The following is a 25667-nucleotide window of genomic DNA, read 5'->3' on the forward strand; positions in this document are numbered from 1 at the left end:
CCATCGGTTTTTGCAGCTGCGCCGCAGCTGTGTTTCTTTCTGTTTCGTTTAAAAATAGTAAATGCAACGAACTTTTGTGTGTACTGCTGTCCCAGTTTTGATGACTAAGCTTGCCAGCTGAATAATGAGTTTAGCAAATGGAACTATGGCTATGATTAGCCCCCCGAATAGCAATATGGATGCAACGAATCGCGGTACCTGGGAGAAGGTCCTGGCTATGCTGATACTTGGCCTAGGCAGCTTCCTGTCTGGTATGCTTCCTGCCATTATCTCAGAGCGCAACAGGAGACGATTCCCACTGACTACGTCGCTGCTGTTGTGCTTTGGCGCGGGAATTTTGCTGGCCACAGCACTAGTTCATATACTGCCTGAGGTGAGTGTTTGCGTTGGGTTATGTTACCCGGAATGTAATTTGAATATCCATCCATCCTCCTTCTGGCTACACCCAACAGGTGCGCGAGCAAATGAATTCGAAATTCGCTGAGGTGGCCATGTGTGGAGGTTTCTTCATCATCTACTTCATTGACGAGTTTATACACTATTTCTTCGGCGAGGCCATCCAGCATACGCACAGTCACGGCCATGAACATGAACCTGAACCCTCACATGCACATGTCCAAACCGACCCAGACAGGGACCACAATGGATATGGCGCAATCAGTGAACGTGCGCCCTTGCTATCAGCACAGCAGCAGCCGGCGTCGCATTCACATTCCCACCACAACGAAAAGTAAATCAATTGCATCCCCCTCTCGACCCTATTAATTGATTTTTTTTTATATGCAATAGCCATGATCACGCCTCTTCCGGCTGTAATGATGCCAGGGTAGAGGATGCGAATGCCCGCATATGTCATACCAGCCACACGGAACCATGTGCCCAGTCCATGACGGGTACTCTCGGCCTCTTTGTTGCATTGTCTCTGCACTCGGCCATTGAGGGACTGGCGATTGGGGTACAAAACTCATCCACAAAGGTCTGTACATAGTCTGGTCTTGACATAGTTTTCAGGCCTCACAATAGACAGCCAGAGGCCGCAATCTTTAGCAAATATTAGAAGCTTCGCCAAGTTTAATCTAGTTAGATAAGCCCCCCTCTTTTGTTCTTTGTTTCTTTTTAGGTCTTATTTCTTCTTGGCGCTGTGGCTTGCCACAAATTCGTGATGGGCTTCTGCCTGGGCCTAGAGTTTCGCTCCAATCCTCAGACCAGTGTGCGCTCCCAATTCATTGGCATCTTGGTATTCGCTTTGGGTGCCGTCTGCGGCATTGCCCTGGGTATGCTTATCGTGGATGTGCCCGCCGAATGGTCTTCGAAAACTCTACCCATTGTTCAGGCTTTGGCCGGCGGCACGCTCTTCTACGTCACCGTCTGTGAAGTGATACCCCGCGAGAAGGCACGCTGGCATTCGCATCCGACGCGACGCTGGGCGGGATTTGCGCAATTTGCGACTGTTGTTGCCGGCTTTGCCACCATGTGCATTATAAACTTTTATCTTTCTGGTACGTATCGCTGTGAGGCTGCTGTCTATGGGCCGCTTCTAATCTCCGAAACCTCAATTTCAGATGAGGAATGAGAAGAATCTTTGTCGGCAGAAGGATGACGTTTGCGCTGTGTTCTTTTCATTTTTAAGACATTAATTTAATTGGGCAGCTCATTGTTAATGTTTAGGAGAATTTTTTATAGATATGTACTGTAGGTTTGAAGAATCTTTGTTATAGAATAAAACGTATTTGTATCTGGATTGACGGCTTTTAGTTGCTGCAAAAGAAGCAAATCAAATCAATTAAATTTCACACATATTTTCTACATTTATATTTTTCCTTTTTTTCTCTCCAAAGTATCTGTTTTGTTTGTGTATTTGTTTTTGTTTCTGCTATAATGATAAACCTTAAGATCCTAAGTTGGTAATCAAAAAAAATCGGTAATTTTTTCTGTTTTGTTTTGTTTTTTCTTTTGTTTTCATACCTAAACAGTTATCGTTCATTGCAATAATAATCTGCAACTATAATCTTTATGTTTTAAACGAATTAAAACAACATCTATATGTAACTATATATCTCTATACGCGTGTGTGTGTGTATATATATATATTTATGTATATATAAAAGGGTTTATCTAAAGGTAATTTATGTTGGGTTGATTGTTAAGAAAAATAATGATAAAATATCAAAATGTGCGGGGGATTTGTTGGTCTCTGGATCTCTGATTAATGCTGATTTTTAGATGGGTTTAAGGTCGGGCGGTTGGAAGGGGGATCAATATTTATAATTACGTGAGACTTTCAGATTAGATCTTATACATATCTTTGTGTATAGTTTTTTATGTATGGGTATGCTCTTCTCAGTCCTTATTTAACTAATTTAATTTACAATCGAAACCGAAAAATCTTCTGGACTTCAGATAGGCTTTCTGGCTACCCTTTGGCCTGACACGACAGTGTAGAAAAACGAAACTTAGAACATAAATAAATCTAGTAATTATAGTTCCGCCTTTGCCGCAGCACTAACCCCATTCTCATCCTCATCTTCATCATCATCGGCCCATTCGCTGATGAGACTCTTTACCTTATCCGCACTTGCCGCCTCCTCTACCTCAACGATTGCCGACGCCGACGTCTTATCTGTGGCGGGTCCTGCATCGCTGCTGCTGTTTGGCGTGTCGTCAACCTTTGCTTCCTTTGATGCAGCCTCCACTGCTACTGTCGTCTTCCCATCATTGTTATTTTCAGCTGTTGTCTCTGCTTCCGGCTCAATGATCTCCGCCTGGCTTGGCTGATCGGCAGGCAGTTGGGTTAGAGGCACCAGATCTGCATCCGTCTCGGTACTGTCTGTTGTGTCTACTGTGGTCGCTGCTGCTGCTTCTATCGCTTCCAGGGGAGTACTACTCTTGTCATCTTCGGGCGACTCTGCCTGGGCTATCAATTCATCCAGCAACTCCTTGCGCATATTGTCCGTCTCCAAATGTTCCTCTTCCTCCCCCACCACATGCTCATCAGTGTTGGCAGGTAAGGCTGTACTTGAATCGATTTCCGCATCTGGCGTGGCTTCATCTGCTCCTGTCGCATCTTCTTTGATGAACTCCTGCTCCTCCTCATGCTCTCGCTTGATATTAATGTCTGTCTCTGTTTTCGTAGCAGCAGCAACAGCTGGTGCGGTGTCCTCCTCAGCCGTATCCGTGTCCACATCCATTCTTTCGTCCTGTCTAGTTGTTGTACTGGTGGCCGGGACTTCTACACCGACTTCTTCCTCGCAGCCACCGGCCGCAGCAGGCTGCTCTGCTGCACTATTGGTCTTTGATGACGTATCGTCGGTGCCCTTGTGCATCGATTTTAGAGCCAAATCAATATCGTCTTCCTCCTCCTCTTCAACGATATTGCTTTCCTCAGCCATGGGCTGGGTTTCCACTGTTTTCTCGGTCTGTTGTTTGCCGAGGACAGTCTCTGTGCTTCCAGGCTTTTCCATATCCATCATTTCATCCTCATTCTCGTCTTCGGTCCAATCGCCCGTTAACTCCTTTAGTTTTTCACTAATGTCATCGCGAGGTTTCTCTGGTTTCTGCAAAGAAAAATATTATTTAATGACACGATTCCTCTTTAAATGAGAGATGGGGAAAAGACGTACCTCTTTGCTGTTTTGCTCCTCGGATTCGGCAATTAGATTCTCTGCCCATTCCAAATTGTCAATGGACTCTTTGCTCTCATCGGCCGCACTGGTGCCGGTCTCGCTCTTTTTGCCACTCTCCACTGAATCGGCAGCACCGAGTTCGCTGTAGATCTGACTGTCGTCGTACTCCTCTTCGGTGCCGGCCAGGGATTTGACATCGCCCTCTTGCTTTGCGTTTTCCGCCTCCGGCTCGCTGAGTACCATTACCACACCGCCGGCGGCGGCGCCTGCTTGTTGTTGATTCAGCTGCGAGAGAATCTCCTTTCGTTGCTCGTCTGTGAGCTCCACTTCATTGCCATCAGCTCCAACGAACTTCACCTCCTGCGGCTGCTCCAAATCCTCATGCTCCTCCTCCTCCACTTCTTGATCAGCGCTGACCCGCTGCGCTGCTATGGCACTGTGGGCAGGCAAACTGATGTTTGAGAGTATGCGAACCTTGCCCTCCGGCTCTTGCTCTTGCTCTTCCTCAGGTTCCTCTTCTTCGTCGTCCTGTGAGCCTTGATACTCCTCATCCGTCTCATCAATGATGCCATCCTCCAGGGCCTGGGTCTTGTGGTAGCCCTTCATGTGCTTGTACAGCTGCAGCTCTTGATCAAAGACCTTGTTGCAATAGATGCACTGTTGCTTGTTCTCGTCCGTGTGTGCCTCATTGATGTGACCCTCGAGGTCGGCTTTGGTCAAAAACGTTTGATCACAGAGGGCACACTCGGCGAAAGTGTAGAGCTGCGATTTGATCTGGTGATCCGTGTACATGTGGAAATGCAACTCCCTGTTGTTGGCCGATCGCCAGCCGCAATGCTCGCACAGTGCCGGGTCGATGGTTTCCTTATGCGTGTTAATGAGATGCCGCCTGAAGCCCCTGTACGAAGGAATGCTAATGGGCCGTCCATTCACTCCACACCGTAGACACAGCCAGGGACCTGATGACAAATTGAAACGAATATTTATTAGCAAAATGTTTGGGTATTAAGATTAAACAACATTCTACGTACCGGTGGTATTCTCAGCTCCCTGTGCAATCAAAGTATGCATCGTCTTGCTGTCGATTCGACGCTTCTGGGCTGATGCCGCTGCCGTGGAGCTGGCTGTTATCGCTGCTGCTGCCGCTGCTGATGTCTGGGCTGGGACGGACTGCGCTACTGCTGATGTCTTTTGCTGGGTCGTTGCCGTTGCCTTCTGCTGTGACGTTATCAACGGTGTGGATTTGTCCGTTTTGAAAGAAACATGCAGCTTCTTGTGCGGCGATGTGGGTCCCCCCGATGCCGATGAGGATTGAGTTGGCGCAGTGGCTGCTACTGCTGGCGAACCCCGCTTCACAGGGGAGGCTGCCTTCTCTGCGGGACTATTAGTTGGCGTATTGTTGGGCATAATCTTTAGCTTGATGTTCTTGTGGCCCTTGACGATATGCGGATACTGTCGCAAGACTTCGGCTATGATTTTGGTGTGATTCAGCTTGGCATTGGATGAATCCTTCACAATAATCGTCGGCGTCTGGCTGGGCGAGTCCTGTTTGAGGATGATGGTCGTTGTGCCATGCTCCAGCTGGGTCTGTGAGCCCTGCTGGGGAGTTGTCGGCTGGTTTTGCTTGGATGTGGATGGCTGCGGTGGCAAATCGTCGTCATCATCGTCTGCATGGACATCATCGTAGAGCATGCCGCCATCGTATTCAGGATCATTGTCACCAAATTCGGCCGCAATTTGCTTACGCATCCGCTGTTGTTCGGCAAATTCTTTGACCTCCTCTAGGCTGGGCTTCTTCGAAGGCGGCGACAGGAGACTCGTCTGTGCCGGTCGCTTATTGTTGTTGTATCCCTTGCGCAGCTGCTCAAAGGGAGAGGTGGGCTCTTGTTTGTTGCTTGTCGTCGTCCGAATCATTGTGTTCCCTATGCTCGCACGCTGGAAATTTGGCCTCAATGTGGCTCCCGAGGCTGCCCCCACAACTGTGTTGCTGACAACGCGGCTCTGCTGGGTCGGTACTGTTACGCGCTGTTGAGGACTACCTGTATTAATGGCTGGTCCCACTGTCCGGCGTCGTATACCCTTCGGACTGGGAGGCTAAAAAAAGAGGCAATAAAAATGAGTCTATGATTTGAAATATGATGAAACAATCAGCACTCACCCTCTGCTGGCGATTAACATTCTCCATGGTGCGACGATGTGCCTCCAATAGCTTCAGCAGCACTGTCATGTTCATCTCCTTGGCGGTGCGCAGCAGCTTGCCATACATTTTCAACTCAAACTCCAGGGTGCCCGTGTACATAAAGTTGACAATGGGCACCACAACATCCGCCTGGAACTCGTTGGGCATGATGAGGGCGTCGTCGACTATTTCGCACTGTTGCTCCAGAGCATTGAAATAGTCGGTGCAAGCGCTTAGAACCAGGCGATGCACTTTTAATTGTGAATTATCACGGAACTGCAGTGTTAGGTCGCAGTAGTCAGTTTTGTTAAAGAAATTCTGCAGCTTCTGCAGGAAGAAGACTCCCCAGTTGTCCACTTTGACCGATTTCACTTCTCCCATTATGGTGGCTGCGTTCTTCTCAACGTTGTTATCCTTGGCAAGTATTGTTGTTCTTCTTATTAAATGGAACGCGCGCGCCCTCCCCGTTTGTTGTTGCTCTAGCTGGCTGATGGCGCAACTGTACTCCGGACCAAGGGAAAGGAAATTTTATATTTAGGACACGCGGCCACGTTGATGCCAAAAACAGAATGAAAAGAAGCAACACAGAAACAATTATTAACTTTGTTTAGTTTGTTATGTTCACTTAGGATTAGCCTCGAAGTGCAGCTAAGGCGGGCGTCAATTGATTTTCAACAAACATACACTCTTTCAGTACTCTCTTTCGCTGGTGCTGCCGCCACGGCGCGCAATGCAACTCGGATATCGATAGATGGTATGTACGTGTGCCTATTTACGCTTCTGTGTGTGTGTGTAATGTGCGCGTCGCCAGGTTTTCTTTTAGCTTATTATTGCCGTTTCAACCTTAATTATTAATTAATGCCTACGAGCGTGGAAATATGTTTCAATTGTTCCGTTGATGCATTTATTTATTCTGATTTGGCGCCTCCCCTCCCCATTTCACACAACAAGCGAAGATTATAAGCACAAAAATTCTCTCTTGATCATGCTGGATCACAGGATACACACAATTTATCAAAACAATACCTTTGTTTTTTCAATTGATTTGATTTTGGTCATTTAAGTTCTTAATACATACATTAATTCGTATTGCACTCTTTTTTTGCCGGATAAATTCTAATTTTTTTCAGAGAGAACAACCGAAGCAGGCAGCCATGTTTCTTTTCCAACAGGGTTGAAAAGTGCACTTATCGATGTGTATACGATGAGTGCTTGGTCTGGTATTGAAGAGGTGACGCAAGTCCGTGGGGTGTATGCTCACAAAATGATATTGAATTCGGCCATATATGTCAGTGGTTTTCTAGTTTATATTAATTATAATGCTTAATACCCTTATATGCTGTTTAATGATATCGAGTGCATAAATAATGTGGCTCTAGTTAATTGATTCGTTCATCTATGGACGAGTGACGTCACAGAGCTCAGAGTGTAGCTTCACCTGCGTCACCTTACACTTTACAATTTGGTAGCGCTGCACCACGAGAAGCAAACCAAGTGGTTTTTGTTTAAATAATAACATAATAACAAACTAAACTGTACAGAATGACTGGCCGGAACAAGGGTAGAGGAAAACGTGGCGGTGGCCCCTATCGCAATGTCAAATCCAATCACAACTGTGAGCGCAGTTTTGCCCAGCAGGAAAATGAACTGGCCAAAAGCGATAGCGACAGTAACGATGACTCGGATTCGTCAGGTGGGGGTCCGGATGATCTCGGCCACCCACCGAACTTTTCGGTTGCCATGTGGGACCTCAATCACTGCGATCCAAAGAAATGCTCGGGCAGAAAACTGGCACGCTTGGGACTGATTTCGAATCTGCGCTTGGGGCAGAAGTTTCCCGGCCTAGTCCTGTCCCCCGTTGGCCAGTTGTGTGTGAGTCCACTCGATCGTGAAATTGTGGCTGCTTCTGGTGTGGCCGTGATTGACTGCTCTTGGGCCAAACTGGATGAGACACCTTTCAGTCGCATGCGTAGCCCACATCCTCGTCTTTTGCCCTTTTTGGTGGCCGCCAATCCCATCAATTACGGGAAGCCCTGCAAGCTCAGCTGCGTCGAGGCTATAGCAGCAACACTATACATTTGCGGTTTCACGGAAGAGGCACGCTGGTTCATGGGAAAGTTTTCCTGGGGTCATGCCTTTCTGGAGCTAAATGACAAGCTCCTCAATGCGTATGCGGCCTGCACGGGCAGCGATGACATACTCAAGGTGCAAAACGAATATTTGGAAACGGAACAGAAGGAGCGAAACAAGCCCAGGGACCTGCGTGACTTCTATCCCACAAGTAGCAGTAGCAGTGCCAGCGAGAATGAAGAAGAAATAAAAACCGAAAGCTAATCTTTACAAGGTTCTCTGATGTTTTATTATCAAAATACCATTAACTAATTACAAAACGTTGCGTGTTTTTTTTGTATGTTACAAACCAGCTGTGAAGAGCAATTCTCAAACTATTAAAAACTATTTGAATGAAATATTCATTTACAATTCTTCCTTCAAGTCAAAGAGAGTGGGACTACTAATTTACTGTGCATTGCGCACATACTCGGGGTCAACGTTTACAAAGTTATTCATGCTGAAATATACAGCGCTATTCTTCACCAGAAACTTGAGAAAATCCTGCAGGTGCACGATTAAGTTCTGCATGGCCTGCTGATCCAGCGCCGAGTATGTCAGCATAGAGCCCAGTCGCACGAAAAGGCGCAGCAAGTGAAAGGAACCATAGAGATCGGACAACGGTGTATCTGGATGCTTTTGCATCACATCTGCGTACTGTGTACGCTCAAATTTGTACAGTAGCTGGGAGCCCAGCATGACATTGAAGTACTCCACAATGCCTTCGAGTACATCGTTAATGGCCACCTCCTTGCTGGCACTGGTCGACTTGACAGACTTTTTGTGCGCCAAATACTGCTCGGCGATTTGCTGGATCGTCACCTTAGCGGGCAGCTCCAGCAGCTTGTGCTCGCGCACCACCGCATACCAGTCATCGGTCAGGTAGTGCTTCAGCTCATCAGGTATTTTGATTTTCACTTCCAACTTGTTGGTAAAGCTCTCTTCGCTTTCGACCCATGGTGCCGGTTCCGATGGCGGTGTGGGAGTCGTTGGTGTCGGAGTTGGTGCTGCTGGTGTTCCCTGCTTTTCGGCAGAAGTTGTGGTATCACTTCCGCTCAATGATGGACGTTGCTCGCTAATCCTTTTCTTTTTGGGTGGCACCACTGTGGCGCCGTCGTCCTCTGTGATCTCCCCTGTCGTTGCATCTTCTTTCTTTTCATTTGGAGTGCCGGGACGTGCCGACACTATTGCACTTTGTGTTGACTTGCGATTGGAACGACTAGTTGAGGTATTGGCGTTGGTGCTATTAGGGGTCGTGCTGATGTTGTTTCCACTGTCCGATTTTGTCATCGGTCCCGTACTGGAAGTGGGTGTACTCACCACCGACGGTAGAGATGTATTTCCCTCCTTGGAGGGAGTCGAAGCTCGAGAATCGTTGCCCACTTGTTCAATTTTTTTTGCCTTGGCGCTTCCTTTAAAACAAATAATAAATCAGTCAGACCGACGACGACAAGCAGGTGGTTCCACTTACCCTTCTTGTTGTCCTTCTTCGACCGCTCGCCGCATAGTCGCGCCTGTTCCTTTTGTCGCTGTACATTGTCATCATTGTATTTGAGCACACGGCTTTCGGGCACCCATTCGTCCCAGCTGTAAGAGGATTGGATTGTTGGTAACTCTTTACAGATTCTATATATTGTTCGGAATTGCATACTTTTTGCTCCAGCCTGCATAGTGGATGTAGTATTGGACCGGCGTCGCGTCAGGTTTTGTTTTGAGCACTTTGGCTTCGTAAATGAGCGGGCCGTGGAAGCACAGCACGCGTTCTCCTGCAAGGCGCGAATATATTTAATCAAATGCATGGTTGGGTCACAGGTTCTAGCTTACCATCTGCAAATATAGAGGCTGCATCTGCTGCAGATCCCACGGTTTCCATTTTAGCGGGTTTTATTTATTTTTATTGTAAAAACAAGAAAAGGCTAGTGATGCGAGTTGTCAAAGATGGAGAATGGCATCGCCTACTATCGATTGGATCTGAACTCTATCGATGATTGATAGTCACATAGTTATATTTATTTATAAATATATATAACAAACAGTCTTTATTAAACGTGTGCTTATACACTATACAATAGTTAATGTTTGGCCGGCGATGACAGTCCCTCCTCTTCCCAGGGACGTGGACCTCGTTTGTTCTCCCATTCATCTATGTTCACGGCCCTTACTTTGTCGTACTCCGTTTCCAGCGTAACTTCTTGGCGTTTCTTCATGTTCACGCCGTACTTCTTCATCTCATCGGGTGTCACCGGCTGCTTCTTGGAGTACTGGTACCTGCAATAGTTCCACATCAATCAGTTGGCATTGCTTTTGAGCTTGACTGACTGTTACCTTAAATTGGAAAACTGCTGCAGTCCAAAAGAGCCGGCCACCATCATGATGAGGAAGGGCACACCATATTTAAACGATTTTCGTTTACTATAATATTTTAGTTTGTCACTGAACGACATTATTTGTATATTATATCACAATGCTTATCGATACTATCGATGAATAACGAGCTTAGCCTACTTAACCACCTCCATTTAAACAGGACTTGAGACGCGGAGAATATGTTTCTAACATCTCCTTTTTGTAGATCCATGCATTCTCTTTCTCTACAATCAACATTTTCACGATATCTTTCACCTGAACTTTTTCAAGATTCATAATTTTTGTGGGGAGCGTTTTAATAGTCACTGGTCGACAATGGGTTAATCGTTCTCTGTCCGTGATCTGAAATCATATACATATCTCGGTTTTCATATTCGGTCTAATATTACTAGTTAGGATCCCCAGCTCTGAACACATATCCTATTAATAAATCGATTTCCTACAAAATTTTCAAATTTTTAGCACTCTCTTATATTGGGTTTTGTTTAAAATAAGGTTTAAGCGAAAAAGGACAAACAGATCGTAAAACGTAAGTGTATACGGCATGAAACGTAAGTATGAATGGAATGTTACGTCATTTTTGTGGGTCAACAGGGAATGGACATCTTTGTACCCTATTTCCTTTAATTAATATTAAAATACTGGTTTTCAAGCTGCCTTGAGACGTAATTAATAATGCCTTTTTCTTAGATTGAAGTGTTTTTTCCTATTTGTAAATTTCATTAGTTTCCTGCATTTATGTATATCTCTATGTATATACCTGTTCATGGACTCTGCAAGAATACCATAAATTTCAATATTTCGTTGAAGTAGCTTTAAAACATAGTCTGCATTCATTAAAGCCTTGGATGGAATGCAGGATGTTGCTCATTTCTCAATAAATGTAACGGATTTACAAATTTGTCCGTTTTTTAAATTAAAAACCCATGACTAGTACATTGTTTCATAGCAACCCTTTCTTATTAATAACATGGGTTCATCTGCACAAAGCATTCTTTCAATCACTTTCAAAAATCTGCAGCTGCTCCCGTCGATTAAAATAGCCCTGCCCTTGAAGCGGAAGCGAATTAAATGTATAGTACGCCTTGCCAAATTACGAGCAGTTTCTATAGAACAATTGTTTTCCGGCGTACGCCGATGCTTATGCACTTACATTTACATATGTGTGGCCTGGCATATAAGTTCAAGGTCGTATATCTCTTTAGTTCTCAAATAATTGACACTGACAATGTCGAAGAGCGCCAAAATGTTGTGTGTTCACATCGTACACGACATTTGATATGGCAAGCCAAACGGTCCGCTGGTTCACCTTGGCCGAGTCGGTCCCGGCCGGGCTGGGGGGCTAGGCAAGGCAAGTGGCTCATTGCAAAGATTTCCTTTTAGTACCAATAGCTATAGCTCTCAACCAGTTCGAGTTTTCAATTCATTCACAAGGAGCCGACGCGACACGCCGCCAATTGAGTCATCCACAGGCCCGCTCGAGACTGGGTTGGTCTCAAATCACACAGCTTTGAAGTCGTTACAAGATTATATTTCAGTTTCTGATGCACCCTACCTACCTGGCCTACACAACTCAGATCGAACAATCTTCTCTCATGGCTTCAGCACAGTCGTCTATGCCCCGCTGTTTCCACTTTTCCAGGCAATTTTCACCAAATATGGTTGCGATTTTCCTAACAAGATTGTGCACTTGTTGTCTGACCCAAGCTCTCGTACACGTACACGTACAATATATTTATTTATTTTTATTTGGTATATATTTTTTGGAATTATGAAAACTTTTGTTTTCCATAATACAGCCTCAGCCCCACAGCATCAGGTGGCCATGATTTCGTTTTTTCTTATTTAGCAAGTTGCTCACACATTTTCAATTTTTAACAATGTTCTCGATGTTGTCTCAAGGGTCTTTCTCATGGATATTTATTTAGGATGATAAGTATATACATATATTGATCTGTTTGCAAGACTTTTTTGTTTTGAATGAAAACAATTACGTCATTCGGTGGGTGTTGCTGGATTTAATTATAAATTTTTCAACAGTCTCAGTCTCAGTGCTGGCAAAAAAAAGACAACATAATTTTCTCCAAGAGAAAATGAAGAAAAGAATAAATATACTGAGATCAAATTGGGTTTTATTTATAGCGGACTTTGGCTGCAATCAGAAGACTTATATAATCAGTTTTTAGAACAACTCTTTAGCAATTTATTTAATACGATTAATTTAATAAATTTGTGTGCAATATTCTATACTTGCTTATAGGATAATCACCATTGTTGGAATAATCGTTGGAAATAAAAGAAAACCTTTAAGTTTTACCCATATTACTGGCAACAATAATGCTTTCTCATTTACTATTACCAAGATTGAATTAAACCATTTAATGGATACACCTTTACAGGTCTATTCCAATTGAAATAATATTAATTGTCCCTTTTTCTATAAATATATAAGCTTTGAATAAAATAAAACAGAAAATCTCCTTGTTATCCACTGAAAATATCTTACTAATTTATGATTTCGACTTTTTCTCAATGCTATCAAAAATTTGATAATTTAAGAAATCGTATGGATATCCCCAGTAACTTTTAGGATACATTTTGATGAATAGAACTGACAAATAAACATGCAAATTGAAATTAAACGAAACTGATTGATTAGAACCATATAAACTTTAACAGAATCTTCGAAATTTTACTCTATCCAAAGAATCTTTGCCTCTATCATTCCATCATCTTACAGATTTTAACAGATCAAGAACTACCTGATTCGGTGATGAAAAGTATACCCTACTTAATTAATACATTGATGGTTTATTCCTTTGTTTAAAAATTCAATTTTAATATCTTATCATATACAAAATTACTAGTACATAAAAAAGCGTGATCAATGGGTAAAAATAGTATCTACAAAAGAGAACCGTATTTTATATAAGCTACTGATCTTCTGAGATCAAGAGGAAATTGCATTTATGCGATTTCCACGTTCCGCTCGATACATGAATCATGGTACATATAGGGGTTTTCTTCCGAGAGCGTTACCAACAAGCAGGCAATATAAAAAGTACAATTGTACTTTGACATTAATGATTGCCAACAAAATGTTTCCCGTTCGTAGACATGACGTTGAAAAATCTATAGAAAAACACCCAAATTATATAGAACAAAAAAATAATAATCCGTAGACCTATGGTGTCTGTATATACCTATTTGAAACAAGATTTTTTTTGGCATATCAATAACTGAAAGATAAAAATAGGCATTGAAGAAAGAACCAAAAAGCAAAACAAAAAGATACACGCACACCATAAAACTTTCTTAAATCACACACACAGAAACCGAAATTATAGAGAAAAATGTTGCTTTTGTATTTTCAAATATTTTGCATTAACCAAAAATACTGGGGTGATGAGTGAGAGCTTTTTGGAATATGGGGAAATATTCGAAAATAGGCAGAACAGAACAATTCCACACACCCATACACAGACACAGACACAGACAGCCAGTGAACAGGTGACAGAAGGCCCCTGGCGAAGAGCGGGAGAAAGGATGGCGAGAGAGAGAGGATTGAGAGTGTAACAGTAAAAGCGCAGTCGCAGGCGCCGGCTATGCTTGTGTTGTGTGAGAAGAGATCGTAAATCAGGGTGCTGCTCATCGCCGATCTCTTGCCTTCTATACACACGAGCCGAAGAAAATATTAGATTTTCCTGGGCTGCACTGAGAGAAATTTGTACTTTTAAGATGAATAAAATGTTGGAAAAAATTTTGTTTCTGAGGAATTGAGTGATGTACCCCATCTTCAAATCATTTTGGAATTGTTATACCCATTTGTGGAGTTCTATAATATTTCTATAATGATGATCGATCCAATGAAGACCAGGAATATCCATAGATTTCATTGGACTACTAAATTATAGGGCTTCCATAGGAAAAACCCATCTAACAGGCTGTATCGCCGAATATCTAGTCTTTCTATATTTTCCTTAAGATGTTGTTACATGTTCGGCAACCATTTAGCACTTTTTTCGCACAGTGTACAAGCTCTAGCAATACCATGCCATGCTCTCTTTTTGCGGGGAGTGAGTGATCATCGCCGTACTCAAACGAGAGCAGAATGCAGTTCCATAATAAGCGAAAGAGCAGACCAAAAGCAACAACACGAGCACGGCATCGCATTTATTTGGCCGAAAAGCATGCTCTCTCGCACAAACACACGCGCGCGCTGGGCGGCGATGGCCCACACCTATACACACCAGCGCAGATCGTTCGGAATCGACCGAACGGCGGGCATCGAACGTCAACATATTGAATAAATATTTTCAGTTGAACATCACAATCCGTTCAAGTCGCGGATAACTCCGAATAAAAGTTTTGTAAGTAAAAAAAAGGAAGGCAAAGAAAAGAACCTCCTATTCAAAAATACCAAGATATCCAAAAAAATATTTCAAAAAGTATCTTGTAAATCTTGTTGCGTGCAAAAAAAAAACAAGTACAAAAACTGTGTGAGCCCTGCGAAAAAAAAGGATCCAAATCAACTCTAAATAGTTATATAATCATCAAAACGTTGCGGCAAAACTAATTTGAAATCAAATCAAAGTGCTGTGAAAAATCTATAGTAACCAAAAAAGAAACCGCAAGTATTTTTGAGATACAACAGACAGAACAGAAGAGCAACAAAAAAAAGATATTTCAAATATTTCTTAGTTTAGAATGAAAACCCAAATAGAGGTTAAGCACCTTTTCGGTTAATAGCGATTCTCTCTGGGGCTTTGTCAAGTTTGTCTGTTAACCACAATTTGGCATCTAGAATTTCCATTTTCCATTTCCACTAAATGCCCTCTGCATGAGATATATAAACATTGCCAGTGGGCATTCATCAGTGGGGTTCCCACATGGTTCTGGGAGTCGAATCCGCCAGAGTAAATATCAAAGGTTTTTCTAGGACTCAAGGAATTTATGATATGCTAAAGAAATGAATGTAGAGAGGGTCTTGAGTTATATTTTACATAAAAAATTGTGTGAGAATTTTCCTGAATTACATTTCCTTAGATGACTTCCTAGAGACTACCTTTTTCATCTTCCTGTTCTTCTAGAAACCTATTTATATATTGTATGAATCACTGAAGGTTGAGAAACCACTAAGAGATCCATGATCTCAAGGTGGATATAAAAAGACCTAGACCTAATGGAAAAGAGAGGTAGAAAAAAAGAACCTTCCTTCTTTGGTATTCAGAATAAATCCCAATCATTCAGAACATCGTGCAGTTCTGTTGCAATTTGTTGTATCTATGAAATCCGATACACAACCGCTGGCCACAGATGCCAAATGTATCTGAAGCGAACGTAGGCGAGAAATCCCCAACCCAACGAATTCCCCAGAAAGCTCTTCTCTTTTCTTTATACTTATTTTAGTATTAAGTAATATCCGTTGGATATTCAACAGATGCCTCCTCAGTTTTCCTATTTTTAGGCATTTTCTGTGTGTCCAAGAGAGACAGAGAAGGAGAGAGAGAGAGATAGTCAGAGTCACAGAGAGGGAGAAAGCTTTCAGTTCTGCCCCGCCATAGACTTTTAGATATAGATTCTATATACGTTAGACCTATATACAAGGCTGTCTATGTGTTTGAGACTTAAAAATAGAAAGAAAAAAAAACGGAATAGAACTCTGTATTCTGTACAACAAAAAATCTGACTTTTTCCAATGGATAATTTGGAAATTCTGCTGTACAAATGAGAGAGATGGATATAATTAGAAGATATGGAAGAACATATTTCCTAACCTACAGAGTAGATATTTTGAGGTATTTACGTATTCTGGATCAAGGCAGACAGGATATCTAGAGGGGTATAATATCTAGTGTATAAATTTTGGGGGAAAATGTGGAATAAATTACTCCCTAAATCGCATCCAGATTTCTTTTAAATGAAACATATGAGAATATGTAGAAATTACTCTTTCATTTTATGGGTAAACTTTGGTAGTCTTGAATCCTTGTTATTTTGCTTTGATCAGTTCCTTGAATTTCAATATTTTCCAAGTTTTTTAGATGGTTTTCGAAGGTTCTTCAAAGCTTACTGGTATATGCTTTTGTAGGCATTAGAAAAGGTGTATAGAATATGTATAAAGAAGTACTATAAAGGTTAAGCCTCTTCAAGCACAGTTGTATCCCTTAAAAATACTCATATATGGATGTTAAATATTAATAGAATAATGAAGTTTTACCCAGGCTTTTATCTGGAGTATTTATCCCTCAAACTCCATTACTTTCTTCGCTCTATAATGGCGCTCTTCTTGGCTTTGGGTTCATTTATTTCACAAAAGATGTATGTCATTGCCGAAAGGTTTAAGATTCCATGCGATTTATTCCGCTGAATCAACGCAAACATAACTCAATGTGTCACCTCATTCGATCCCATATGCACATGGCACATGGCACAAACAAATTTGCCTCGATTGCAATTTACTCGTAATTTAAATTCAATTTTTGTTTTCCTTCGGCCGCTTTTGCTCGCTGTTTCGTTGAACCTGAGGTTCAGAGGCTCAGGAATGTAAACAGAAAAGTTTTAAAAATAAATTAATGTTTTTGAACAAGAACAAGAACCACCAGCACACGGGAGGGGCAGGGCAGTAATAAAGAATTTAAAACTTGACTCAATTAGTGGCCTGCCTGGATTCGGTGCAGGCCATGACAATTGTTGGTCAAGTGGAGTGTCTGCTTGGTGGCAAGCTGGAGGAAGGAGTGAAAGGCGGAAAGAGGTGTGCGAGTGACTGAGAAGAGGTTAAGCCCCCAGGCCCCAGCTGAGTCCACACTGAGTCAGAGTCAGAGTCCAGAGAGTATTGGCCAAGTATAGTTTAAAGCCAACTGAGGGGACGATAATGATTCATTGGGGAGTGTTAAGAAGAGTAGGATTAGGAGGTTTGTTTACAAGGAATCTACAGAGCTTAAAGTGCTCTTTATTTAAAGATTAAAGAGTTTCTTCCTTAAGAGTATCTCAAGGTATTCGAAAGAGAACTTGAATTAGAGTTTGAACTAAATTTATTCTTGTTCTAGAATAGGGAGGTTGGGTAAGAGATCTGTGGGTTATATATAGGAGATTACTTTAGTAAAACTCTCAACTAGAACTTTGAAATAGTACTCAAGATCTTTGCCTTGCAATACAAATATAGGTATAACTTTACTGATCCCAAAATACTCGAGAAAAAAAAATGGTATAATAAACCAAACAAATATACGTCATAAATTCGTATAGCTAAAGCTATATCTTACACCTTTTCTTGGCCCACATTTGGGTTCCATCTACTGACACAATTTCTGGATGGTGCCAGAACTCTCTACTCAAATATGCTCCCAGTTCCAGCTTCGTTCTTAATCCATACCATACCAATCCGAACCGATGTGATCTGCATAACTAAGCCCCGAAAACGTGCATTACCTGGTATTTCTCGTTCAAATGATTTACTGTGAGATGAGAAAACACTCTCCAAAAAAACAACACATATAAGATTGAAGAGGAGACCCAGAAGCGGGAATAAAAGTCGTGAAGAAACGCCGGCAAAATACTAAAAGCTCAATTCACAGTCCGATGAGCTGGAACAATACTGATGTATGGGCCTTGAGTGTTTGATTTTTGGTCTGGGGCGAATAATTAATGGGTTCTGCCACCTTCCAGCCAAAAAAGGGTAGACATGGCTCTCTCATTAGCTTGGGAGAGAGAATACCCCCCACCTGAATGCTGATAACAGATAGATAAGCCAAGAGACAAGTGTATTTCAGTTGGAAAAAGAGGTTAGATAATACAAAGAATGATTACCCAAGCCATAAACAATCTAATATTCCTATAGTTTTAGTTGTGTCCAAGATAGAAATTAGAATAGTCATGGATTTGGGGAGGATTAAGCCAAAAAGAGTTCACTTCTCCAATTAAAGATTGTAAAATGCAAATACCTTCACCTTCTCTCTCAAGACAGAGTTTCACTTTCTGTGCACAAAGAAACGAGTTTTTTTCTTTTCTTATCCGTTGCGAATGCTCGTAGATGATTATCGCATAAATTCATTAATTGGTTTATTGGCTGCACATAACAACCGTTTTCATAGCCATTTCCATTTCGATTTGCAGTTTCTTTCGAGTACAGTAGCAAAACAAACAAACAGACACCATGGATGCCATCAAGAAGAAGATGCAAGCGATGAAAGTCGACAAGGATGGAGCTTTGGAGCGCGCTCTCGTCTGCGAACAAGAGGCACGCGATGCCAACACTCGCGCCGAAAAGGTAATTCAACCATCAGGAACCCCCATGCCTCACCCCCCTCCATAAACCACTCGCACTTGTACTCCCACAGAGCGGCAGAGTGGGGGAAACATTTAATGTAACAAAAAACATAATTAAAGGGGTTTAAATCTGAACAGATCTCATCAGGCTCTGGCGAACCCTAACCGAAACATAACAAAACTTGTTAACACATTCCATTTTTCTTGGTTTTATTTTTGAAATATTATAATAACAGGCCGAGGAGGAGGCTCGCCAGCTGCAAAAGAAAATCCAGACCGTTGAGAACGAGCTGGATCAGACCCAGGAGGCCCTCACCCTTGTCACTGGCAAGCTGGAGGAGAAGAACAAGGCCCTGCAGAATGTAAGTTCGAGAATTTCACACCTTTCATACCTTAGAATAAATCTTAAGTGGAGGATAGAGCAGGCATAGAAGATCGGAGTCAATATCCGTAATTTTTTAGAGATCTCAATGCAAAATTTCTTTTGGATCAGCTGAAAATTTATGTTAAATTTAAGTCTTAGAAATAAATTAGCTTACATTTAAATTTATAGCCAATTTTTTTACGAATTACTATTTTACTATTTTAATTTAAAAGCTAAATTCTCAAACTTATTCCAAAGCATTCCAAAAAACCCCCCAAAAAATCATAATTTCTTTAATCACTTGACAAAACGCTAAAAACATAAGAAAGGCAGACCTATTAATCATTTCTAGACTAGAATTTGTCAGAGCCCTCAAAAATGTTACACATTTCCCAGAAACTATATCTTAAAATAAGTATCTATAGATCTTTAAAAAAAAACATTTAATTTTCAGGTCATTTCACAATATTCTCTGAAATGCATCTGGGTTCAGATACAAGTCAAGAAATACACATAAATTTATTATAAGTGATTTTTTCAACAGCTTCAAGAAATGGGGGAAAGAAAATGGGCCAGCGGGAAAACTGTGTCATCGGAGCGGCAATTTAATGCTAATTTTCCGGCACCTTCTTTCAAATGGGATAAATGTTTGGGGGCGGAAATTCCATTCCATTTTATGAGTCTGAGGTGTTTGTGCTCTTAGCAGAAAATTCATAAATTTTGAATTCAAATTCAAACAAAAGGAAACAGCAGTCAGCAATTGCCACGCAGCACTCTGTTGGTGTATGCGTTTTTCTTTTACTGTTGGCAGCGCCTTTGGTGCGGCGCTATTTTTAAATTCGTTGGAAATAGCAGCCCATTGGTGCGAGAGGGAGAGCGCCCCGGCAACGCATGCGCGCCTGTATGCGTGTGTGTGTGTGGGGCAATATCAAATAACGCAAAGACAAATGAAAATTGCTTTTGCCAAAATATTTTCATGCAAAAACAAAAATGGTTTCCTCTCATTTTTTTGTACAGTATTTAGAACAATTTTCTTGGCGTTGGGCCGACGCCGCCTTGTGCTTTCCAAAACAAAAAGAACAAAATTGAAATTGAATTAAATTTTTTGTTCTTCTTGCGATACGTTTTTTTTGATTTGGGACACTTTCGGAAAGTATTTCAAGGATTGGGCGTTTGGCAGCGTTTCAAAAATTCAACATTTTCAGGTAACCAGAGGCGTGAAAGATAAATACAAAATGCTTATCGGACAGCATAAATTATGAGATCTTGACAAATTATCAGTTATGGCTTTTCTTGTTGTTGTCGCTGGCGCTGTTGGCCCTGCCCCGTATCGTTCAAATAGATATGACGATGCCAGCGCCTGAGTAATAATACAAGATACGGGAAAAAAGAAGAAAAAACACAGAGATAAGCAATTAAATCAAACAAAAACTGAAATGGAATGAATATACCAGGAAAACTCATCGCGAATACCGCAAGAGAGTAAGAGAGCAGGAGCGGAGCGGAGCTAGAGCTAGAGAGTACAAGTGGCCTGCATGAAAGCTTGTGAGAGAGAGAGCATCACTAGTGAGTGGGTGTTGTGGGGCTGTGGCGATGTGGCGCTCTCTCGTGCTCGTCTCCTCTCCCCCTGGATGTACGATCAGAGTGCAGCGCACACTTCTTGCTGACTCACTCGGACATGTGCCTCACGTCGGCCGCACGCTTCGTATGGGGGCGCATTAGAGAGAGAGATAGTTTGGGCAGATCGAGAGAGAGCCGCTGCCGGTGAGCGCATAGCCCCAAAATTATCGCCACAGCGCAAGCACACTTTCAAGTACAACGCCGAAGCAAGCAGCGGGGCCGAAGAACCCTCAAGCAGCCGCAGCAGCAAGCAGCCAGCAGCAGACCAGCCGCCGCCCGCCGCCTCAACCACAAACCCCATCGGAAATCTACAAAAAAAACTACATAAAATCAAATAAATTATAAATAAATGAAACCCGCATTCTTATAAATCAAACTAAGTAGGTTTATCAATGAATTAATCAGAGAAGTCGCTACTTTCATTTAATACGCATTAAATGAAATTCTAGAGATTTCACAAATTACATAAATAAACCGTTACACATGCCAAAAAACAAGAGAAAGAGAAACCAGTGTGTGGCGAAAACTTTTCTCTGCCATTTTTCACGCGCTATTGAAAATCTAAAGAGATAAAAAGAGCAAAAAAAAAAAACATTAGATCTATTAAATCATCAATAAAAATAGCTAGAAAAAAAACCAAAATTCGGAATCCAACCATCAACTAACGGTACCATGAGCGCAGCTGTTTGAAAAAAACCAACAACAACAACAAAAACCACCGAAAACATCACGCATCAAATCACACAAACAACAAACTGTAGTAGCAAAAGCCGGCGCACATAATTAATATGTACGAGAAAACATTAACAATAGGAAATGCAAAAGTTAATAATGCATATGAGTGGCAAAAAGTGAGTTACAACAACAAAAGCACAACAACGGCCAAACCAAAGCAAATCAATCACAAAACTAGCAAAAGCAGTGCAAAAACTGCAACCAAAACAAATGCAACAAAAATAGCAGCAAGTGCAGCAGCAACAACAACAACACCCAAAGAAACGGTTAAACCCTCCACACAACCACTACAAAACAACCAAAAGTACAAATACTTCGGCAGTGCGGCGCGCCGGCTGGCGCATCAAATAAAGCGGGCGCATCGGCATTTATTGACCAGCGGCGGCAACGACAAACAACCACAACAAAAGCGTAACGAAATGAACCTTTAATCTCAGCTGATTTAGATATGATTTCTATAAATTCAAATCAAATCTAAAGCAGTTGAGGCAGTACCACCGATAACTACACGCGCACATGGCAATCAGCTTTGGTCTGTATGCAGTGCGCGTGTAGTTGTCTGGTCACACTAGATATCGATAGGCACACAAAAATGATTTAATTACAATAATTACGAGCAATTATTAAGCATTAAAACTAGAACAGCTCAATTTTGGCTGCTAAGATTATATTAAATCACTTTTGTAAGCCATAATATTTGACGGAACATCAAAATGCAGCAATATGGTTTTCAATCCCTGACGGAGAACGATTAACATATTATATGCCAAGGGGGAATTTCAGGGGGTGACTGGAATTCGTCAGTATTGTTACGGTATATTTTGAGAATTCGACGGTATATTTCGGTATTATTCCGAGGGTCGATAAACTACATTTTCTCGATTTACAAACAGCTGTTGCAAAAAGGACACCAAAAACAACAACAACGGCGGAGGGTGCAGCAGCTGGAAAACAGAAACAGCAGCCGCGTAACAAACGCGCAAGCAACAAACAATTGTTAAAAAGTGATAAACCAAAGCCGAAAGCAGGCAAACACCAGCGTCAACAGCGTGGCAGCAGCAGGCAGAGTCGCAGTGACGGGGCACTATCGGGGCAGTCTTCGCGTTGGTGCTCCATCGAGGCGCAGCTGAATGTGCTGGACGATCTGCTCTATTACTGCGATGAGGAGGCCGAACTGTATTTAGCCCAGCTCTACGAAAGGTACCAGCAGCTCATCTGCGACCAGAGCTCCAACAGTGAGTACGAGTCGGGATCGACGGACTTTTGGAGCGACGCCTCTGACTCCGAAGACAATATGTCGCAGCAAAACAGTGCCGACGACGACGCCCTGTCCAGCACCAGCGGGACGGGCAGCAACAGCACCCACAGCCTGGTTCCAGCCGCCCTGAAACGACGGGGCCATCAGCATCATCCCCGCTTCTCGGGCACGCGGCGGCCCAATGTGCCCAATGTCCAGGAGATACTGGCCGCGCTCTATCGCGGCGACTCCAAGGGGGTGCTCTCCAATCTGCGCGGTGAGGCTCAACCAGAGCCGGAACCCGAGAACGAGACACCCGTGGAGGCGCCTTCCACGCCGATTAGCCGCAGCACCCTAAGTCTTCCACTCACCGATTCGGTGACCAATTCCCTGGGCAGCAACAGTCCCACGCCCACGGATGAGAGCAGCATTCAAGATGACAGTGCGGCCACACCCGTAACGGGAACCACAACAGCAACGGCAACGCCTTCAGGCCTTCCGGTGCCGCCCAACGGGAAGGAGAAGGAGGCCAAAACGTCCAGTGGCAAGAAAAAGAAGCGGGACAGAGGCGAAAAGTCCGAGAAGCGGGAAAGAGGCGACAAGTCCGAGAAGAGTGATAGAGGCGACAAGTCGGAGAAGAGTGAAAAAGGTGAAAAGTCAGAGAGAAAGAAGAAGTCCTCCTCGTCATCGTCGGGCAAGCGCGAGCGCAGCAAGCGTCATGGACATGGAGCAGCCGGCACGAGTGCAATGGAGGCCAGCAGTGATAGCCTGGCCACCGATCTCAGCGCCGGGGCCATCGACGAGGGCATCGCACTGGGCGATGACGACGACACCCAGTCGGCCGAGTGGTCCAAATTGCGATGCACCAGCGAGGCGGCCGAGATTGTGGCGGAGCGAGAGGCACGTCGGAACAAGGGACGGTGTGCGGACTATCCGGGTCTGGCCTTTGGACGTTCCATCTTCAGTTCGGACACCATGATGAAGTTCAATATCATCCGGAACGAGCTGCACAACATCATGAATACACAACTAAAAAGGGTAATTAGCAGACGGGAGATCGATGGATCGATGGGAGTCTCTTTATATATGTATTATCCACTAATCACATTTCTATATCTAATTCAAGCCGAAAGAAAAGAACGTCTTCCGTCCAACGATGTCTTCCGTCGGCTGTTCTTTGTAAAGTTTGGTTAGGTTCCGTCCCCTCTATCGTATCGCCCCTTTCTATCTATGATTGCTCCAATTTTTGTTGTTGCCTATCTCTCGTTTCCTTTGTTTCCTCGGTTCGCTCTTTGTATAATGTTGTTGTTTTTTAGTTTTGTGTGGTTTGCACATTGCCAAGCGATTACGTCGTCTTTTCCGTCGACTTTGTTGCCTTCTTTTTTCGCGATATACCCTAGAAGAGGGTCCCACATGCTGAGCAAGCTGTTTGGCAGTCAGAGAAATGGTATCTCTGATCCTATAAACCTCTGTAGATTCTTGTTTACCAGCAGCATGCGCTCCATTGTCGGTTTCGTGTGAGGGTATCACATGTTTCGGATCCCCAATCTAACCTTAACCCTTTTGTGGTGATTTTCTTTAAGCCCTCTCCTCTTTCTCTATCTCATTTTCTTGCCCTTGCCTTAGGGAATCACATGGAATTTTCTGGTGGAACTCTTTAATTCTTTCTATATATTGATTATGAATAGCTGGTCCGTCGCCTAGGAAATTACATATTTGCTGTCTTGGAGGCCCTCTTTCTGTGGTTTCGTCTTGTCATGCACACACACATGCAAATCTTGACCCACATTGCACGTACTTATGCCTATTTCTCTCACCTTTCCTCTTGCCATTCCGATGGTCAGCATTTCGTTTGCATTTACCCCCCCTGCATACATTGTACCACCCGTAGACTGAGAGCAGCAAAAGTATTTCAACAATTTCGTACGCAAACATGTTTGCTTAATTGCAGGCAATTGTTTAATTAGTTACGCAATTGCTCAAAATTAAACTAACGGTACCTGTTGCGCACTGCCACACTAAACTCCCTCCGCCCCCCTCTCAAAGAGAGAGAGAGAGAGAGAGAGATGGAGGGCCCTCTAAATGGTAGTGCTACTCCCCCGCCTATATGGCGGTGGGTGGGGGTTTCGTTTCGGGTTCTATAACCATACTCTATGTGGTCTTGGCCCCAACCCAACCCCCATAAATGGCCGGCTACATGCTTCTACTACAAATATCACTAAAAGGAAAACATTACCATCTATGGCCAAAGCATAGCGCAAATGCTGTACAAAGCCCGACTTGCCAATTTGGTGTACAAATTAATTATTAAATGTTGATACGGGCTATGTACGTGTTCCCATAGCGAAGCCGAAGCCCCCAAACGACCTTCGATGCGACTGCGGCATTTACTTTTAATTTCTTTTCAATGCCGCCTGGCTAAAAATGGACAGGCGCTCATTGTTAGCATTATCAACAATTACGCCATCGCCGAATAGGGATGAGAGTTTGAGAATACAGAATTAATGGCCAGCAACAGGTGGGTGAACGAGAACGAACCCTCGGGGGCATAGAACTTTTCCAAATTCAAAACTTCCCGATATGATATCGATATCGTGTGGGGGGACAATCGCCGGAAAGAGAGAACCTGTCCGATTAGTCATTACGCTCTCACGCTTACGTTGTTTGCTTGCGTGTTGATAAGCCTGATAAAGCACCGGCATTGTAGTTTTTTCATACAATTAGCTTGTGGATAGACAGGGGAGGAAAAGGCAGGGGCGTTGCGTTGGCAAAGGCACACACACGCAGCTGTATGTTCGAATGTCTGCATGTGTGCAGCTAGAGAGTACTACCTGATTACTCATTTCGAGCCTAAATGGAGATTGTCTTTGACATGGGCATTATTTTGCATAATATTATTTGCATAGAAATAGAAAAAATCTGAAATATTTCTTCACTAATTAATGCCAAACAACAACAAACATGTCGACAGAATTTTAGCGGCTTTTAACAGGTTTTCCAGCGGCACACCAACACACACAAAGTCGCTCCGCTCTTGAGCACACACCAGCATACATTTTAGGCGAGGCAGACGACGCACCAGTTATCTCTGTCACACCAATGTTCTCATCGCTTCAAAAGGCATGTCAGCAGCGCTGCCAACGGCGCGCTCGACTCATGCATTTT

General features: G+C 43.0%; 6 protein-coding genes across 12 annotated transcripts in view; 3 read left to right on the plus strand and 3 right to left on the minus strand.

Moving 5' to 3' along the window:
- The first annotated feature begins 77 nt into the window (after positions 1-77).
- LOC6594505 (protein zntD) lies at positions 78-1741 on the plus strand. The gene is made up of 5 exons (XM_002019668.2): positions 78-373; positions 453-730; positions 790-976; positions 1121-1499; positions 1563-1741. Exons 1-5 carry the CDS (start codon positions 125-127, stop codon positions 1571-1573), a joined length of 1104 nt encoding a protein of 367 aa, XP_002019704.2. The 5' UTR covers positions 78-124; the 3' UTR covers positions 1574-1741.
- A 108-nt stretch (positions 1742-1849) lies between these two features.
- LOC6594454 (centrosome-associated zinc finger protein CP190) lies at positions 1850-6944 on the minus strand. The gene is made up of 5 exons (XM_002019669.2): positions 6881-6944; positions 5782-6301; positions 4655-5717; positions 3621-4582; positions 1850-3554 (listed from the first exon to the last, which is right to left on the minus strand). The coding sequence occupies exons 2-5, from the start codon at positions 6181-6183 to the stop codon at positions 2478-2480; spliced, it is 3504 nt and encodes a 1167-aa protein (XP_002019705.1). The 5' UTR covers positions 6184-6301; positions 6881-6944; the 3' UTR covers positions 1850-2477.
- Positions 6945-7187: 243 nt separating this feature from the next.
- Positions 7188-8270, plus strand: LOC6594455 (ribosome biogenesis protein TSR3 homolog). The gene has a single exon (XM_002019670.2). It carries the CDS (start codon positions 7345-7347, stop codon positions 8134-8136), a length of 792 nt encoding a protein of 263 aa, XP_002019706.1. The 5' UTR covers positions 7188-7344; the 3' UTR covers positions 8137-8270.
- Positions 8271-8304: 34 nt separating this feature from the next.
- Positions 8305-9817, minus strand: LOC6594456 (nuA4 complex subunit EAF3 homolog). The gene is made up of 4 exons (XM_002019671.2): positions 9736-9817; positions 9563-9677; positions 9383-9498; positions 8305-9323 (listed from the first exon to the last, which is right to left on the minus strand). Exons 1-4 carry the CDS (start codon positions 9782-9784, stop codon positions 8320-8322), a joined length of 1284 nt encoding a protein of 427 aa, XP_002019707.1. The 5' UTR covers positions 9785-9817; the 3' UTR covers positions 8305-8319.
- An 81-nt stretch (positions 9818-9898) lies between these two features.
- On the minus strand, positions 9899-10355 carry LOC6594457 (cytochrome c oxidase assembly protein COX16 homolog, mitochondrial). Its single transcript, XM_002019672.2, has 2 exons — positions 10237-10355; positions 9899-10179 (listed from the first exon to the last, which is right to left on the minus strand). Exons 1-2 carry the CDS (start codon positions 10353-10355, stop codon positions 9984-9986), a joined length of 315 nt encoding a protein of 104 aa, XP_002019708.2. The 3' UTR covers positions 9899-9983.
- A 4251-nt stretch (positions 10356-14606) lies between these two features.
- The window catches only part of LOC6594459 (tropomyosin-2), a 29930-nt gene continuing 18869 nt past the window's right edge, over positions 14607-25667 (plus strand). For 4 of the 7 annotated variants that reach the window (XM_026994506.1, XM_026994503.1, XM_026994504.1 and 1 more), the window contains exons 1-2: positions 18394-18547; positions 18783-18908. In XM_026994506.1, coding sequence (XP_026850307.1) covers positions 18434-18547; positions 18783-18908 — 240 coding nt within the window. In that variant the 5' untranslated portion in view covers positions 18394-18433. Of the gene's footprint in view, positions 14649-18393; positions 18548-18782; positions 18909-25667 lie in introns of those variants that run through there. The other 3 variants (XM_026994507.1, XM_026994509.1, XM_026994505.1) reach the window with 2 other exon arrangements.

Source organism: Drosophila persimilis, unplaced genomic scaffold, assembly GCF_003286085.1.
Source record: "Drosophila persimilis strain 14011-0111.01,24,50 unplaced genomic scaffold, DperRS2 tig00003933-arrow-pilon, whole genome shotgun sequence".
Classification (NCBI taxonomy): Eukaryota; Metazoa; Arthropoda; class Insecta; order Diptera; family Drosophilidae; genus Drosophila; species Drosophila persimilis.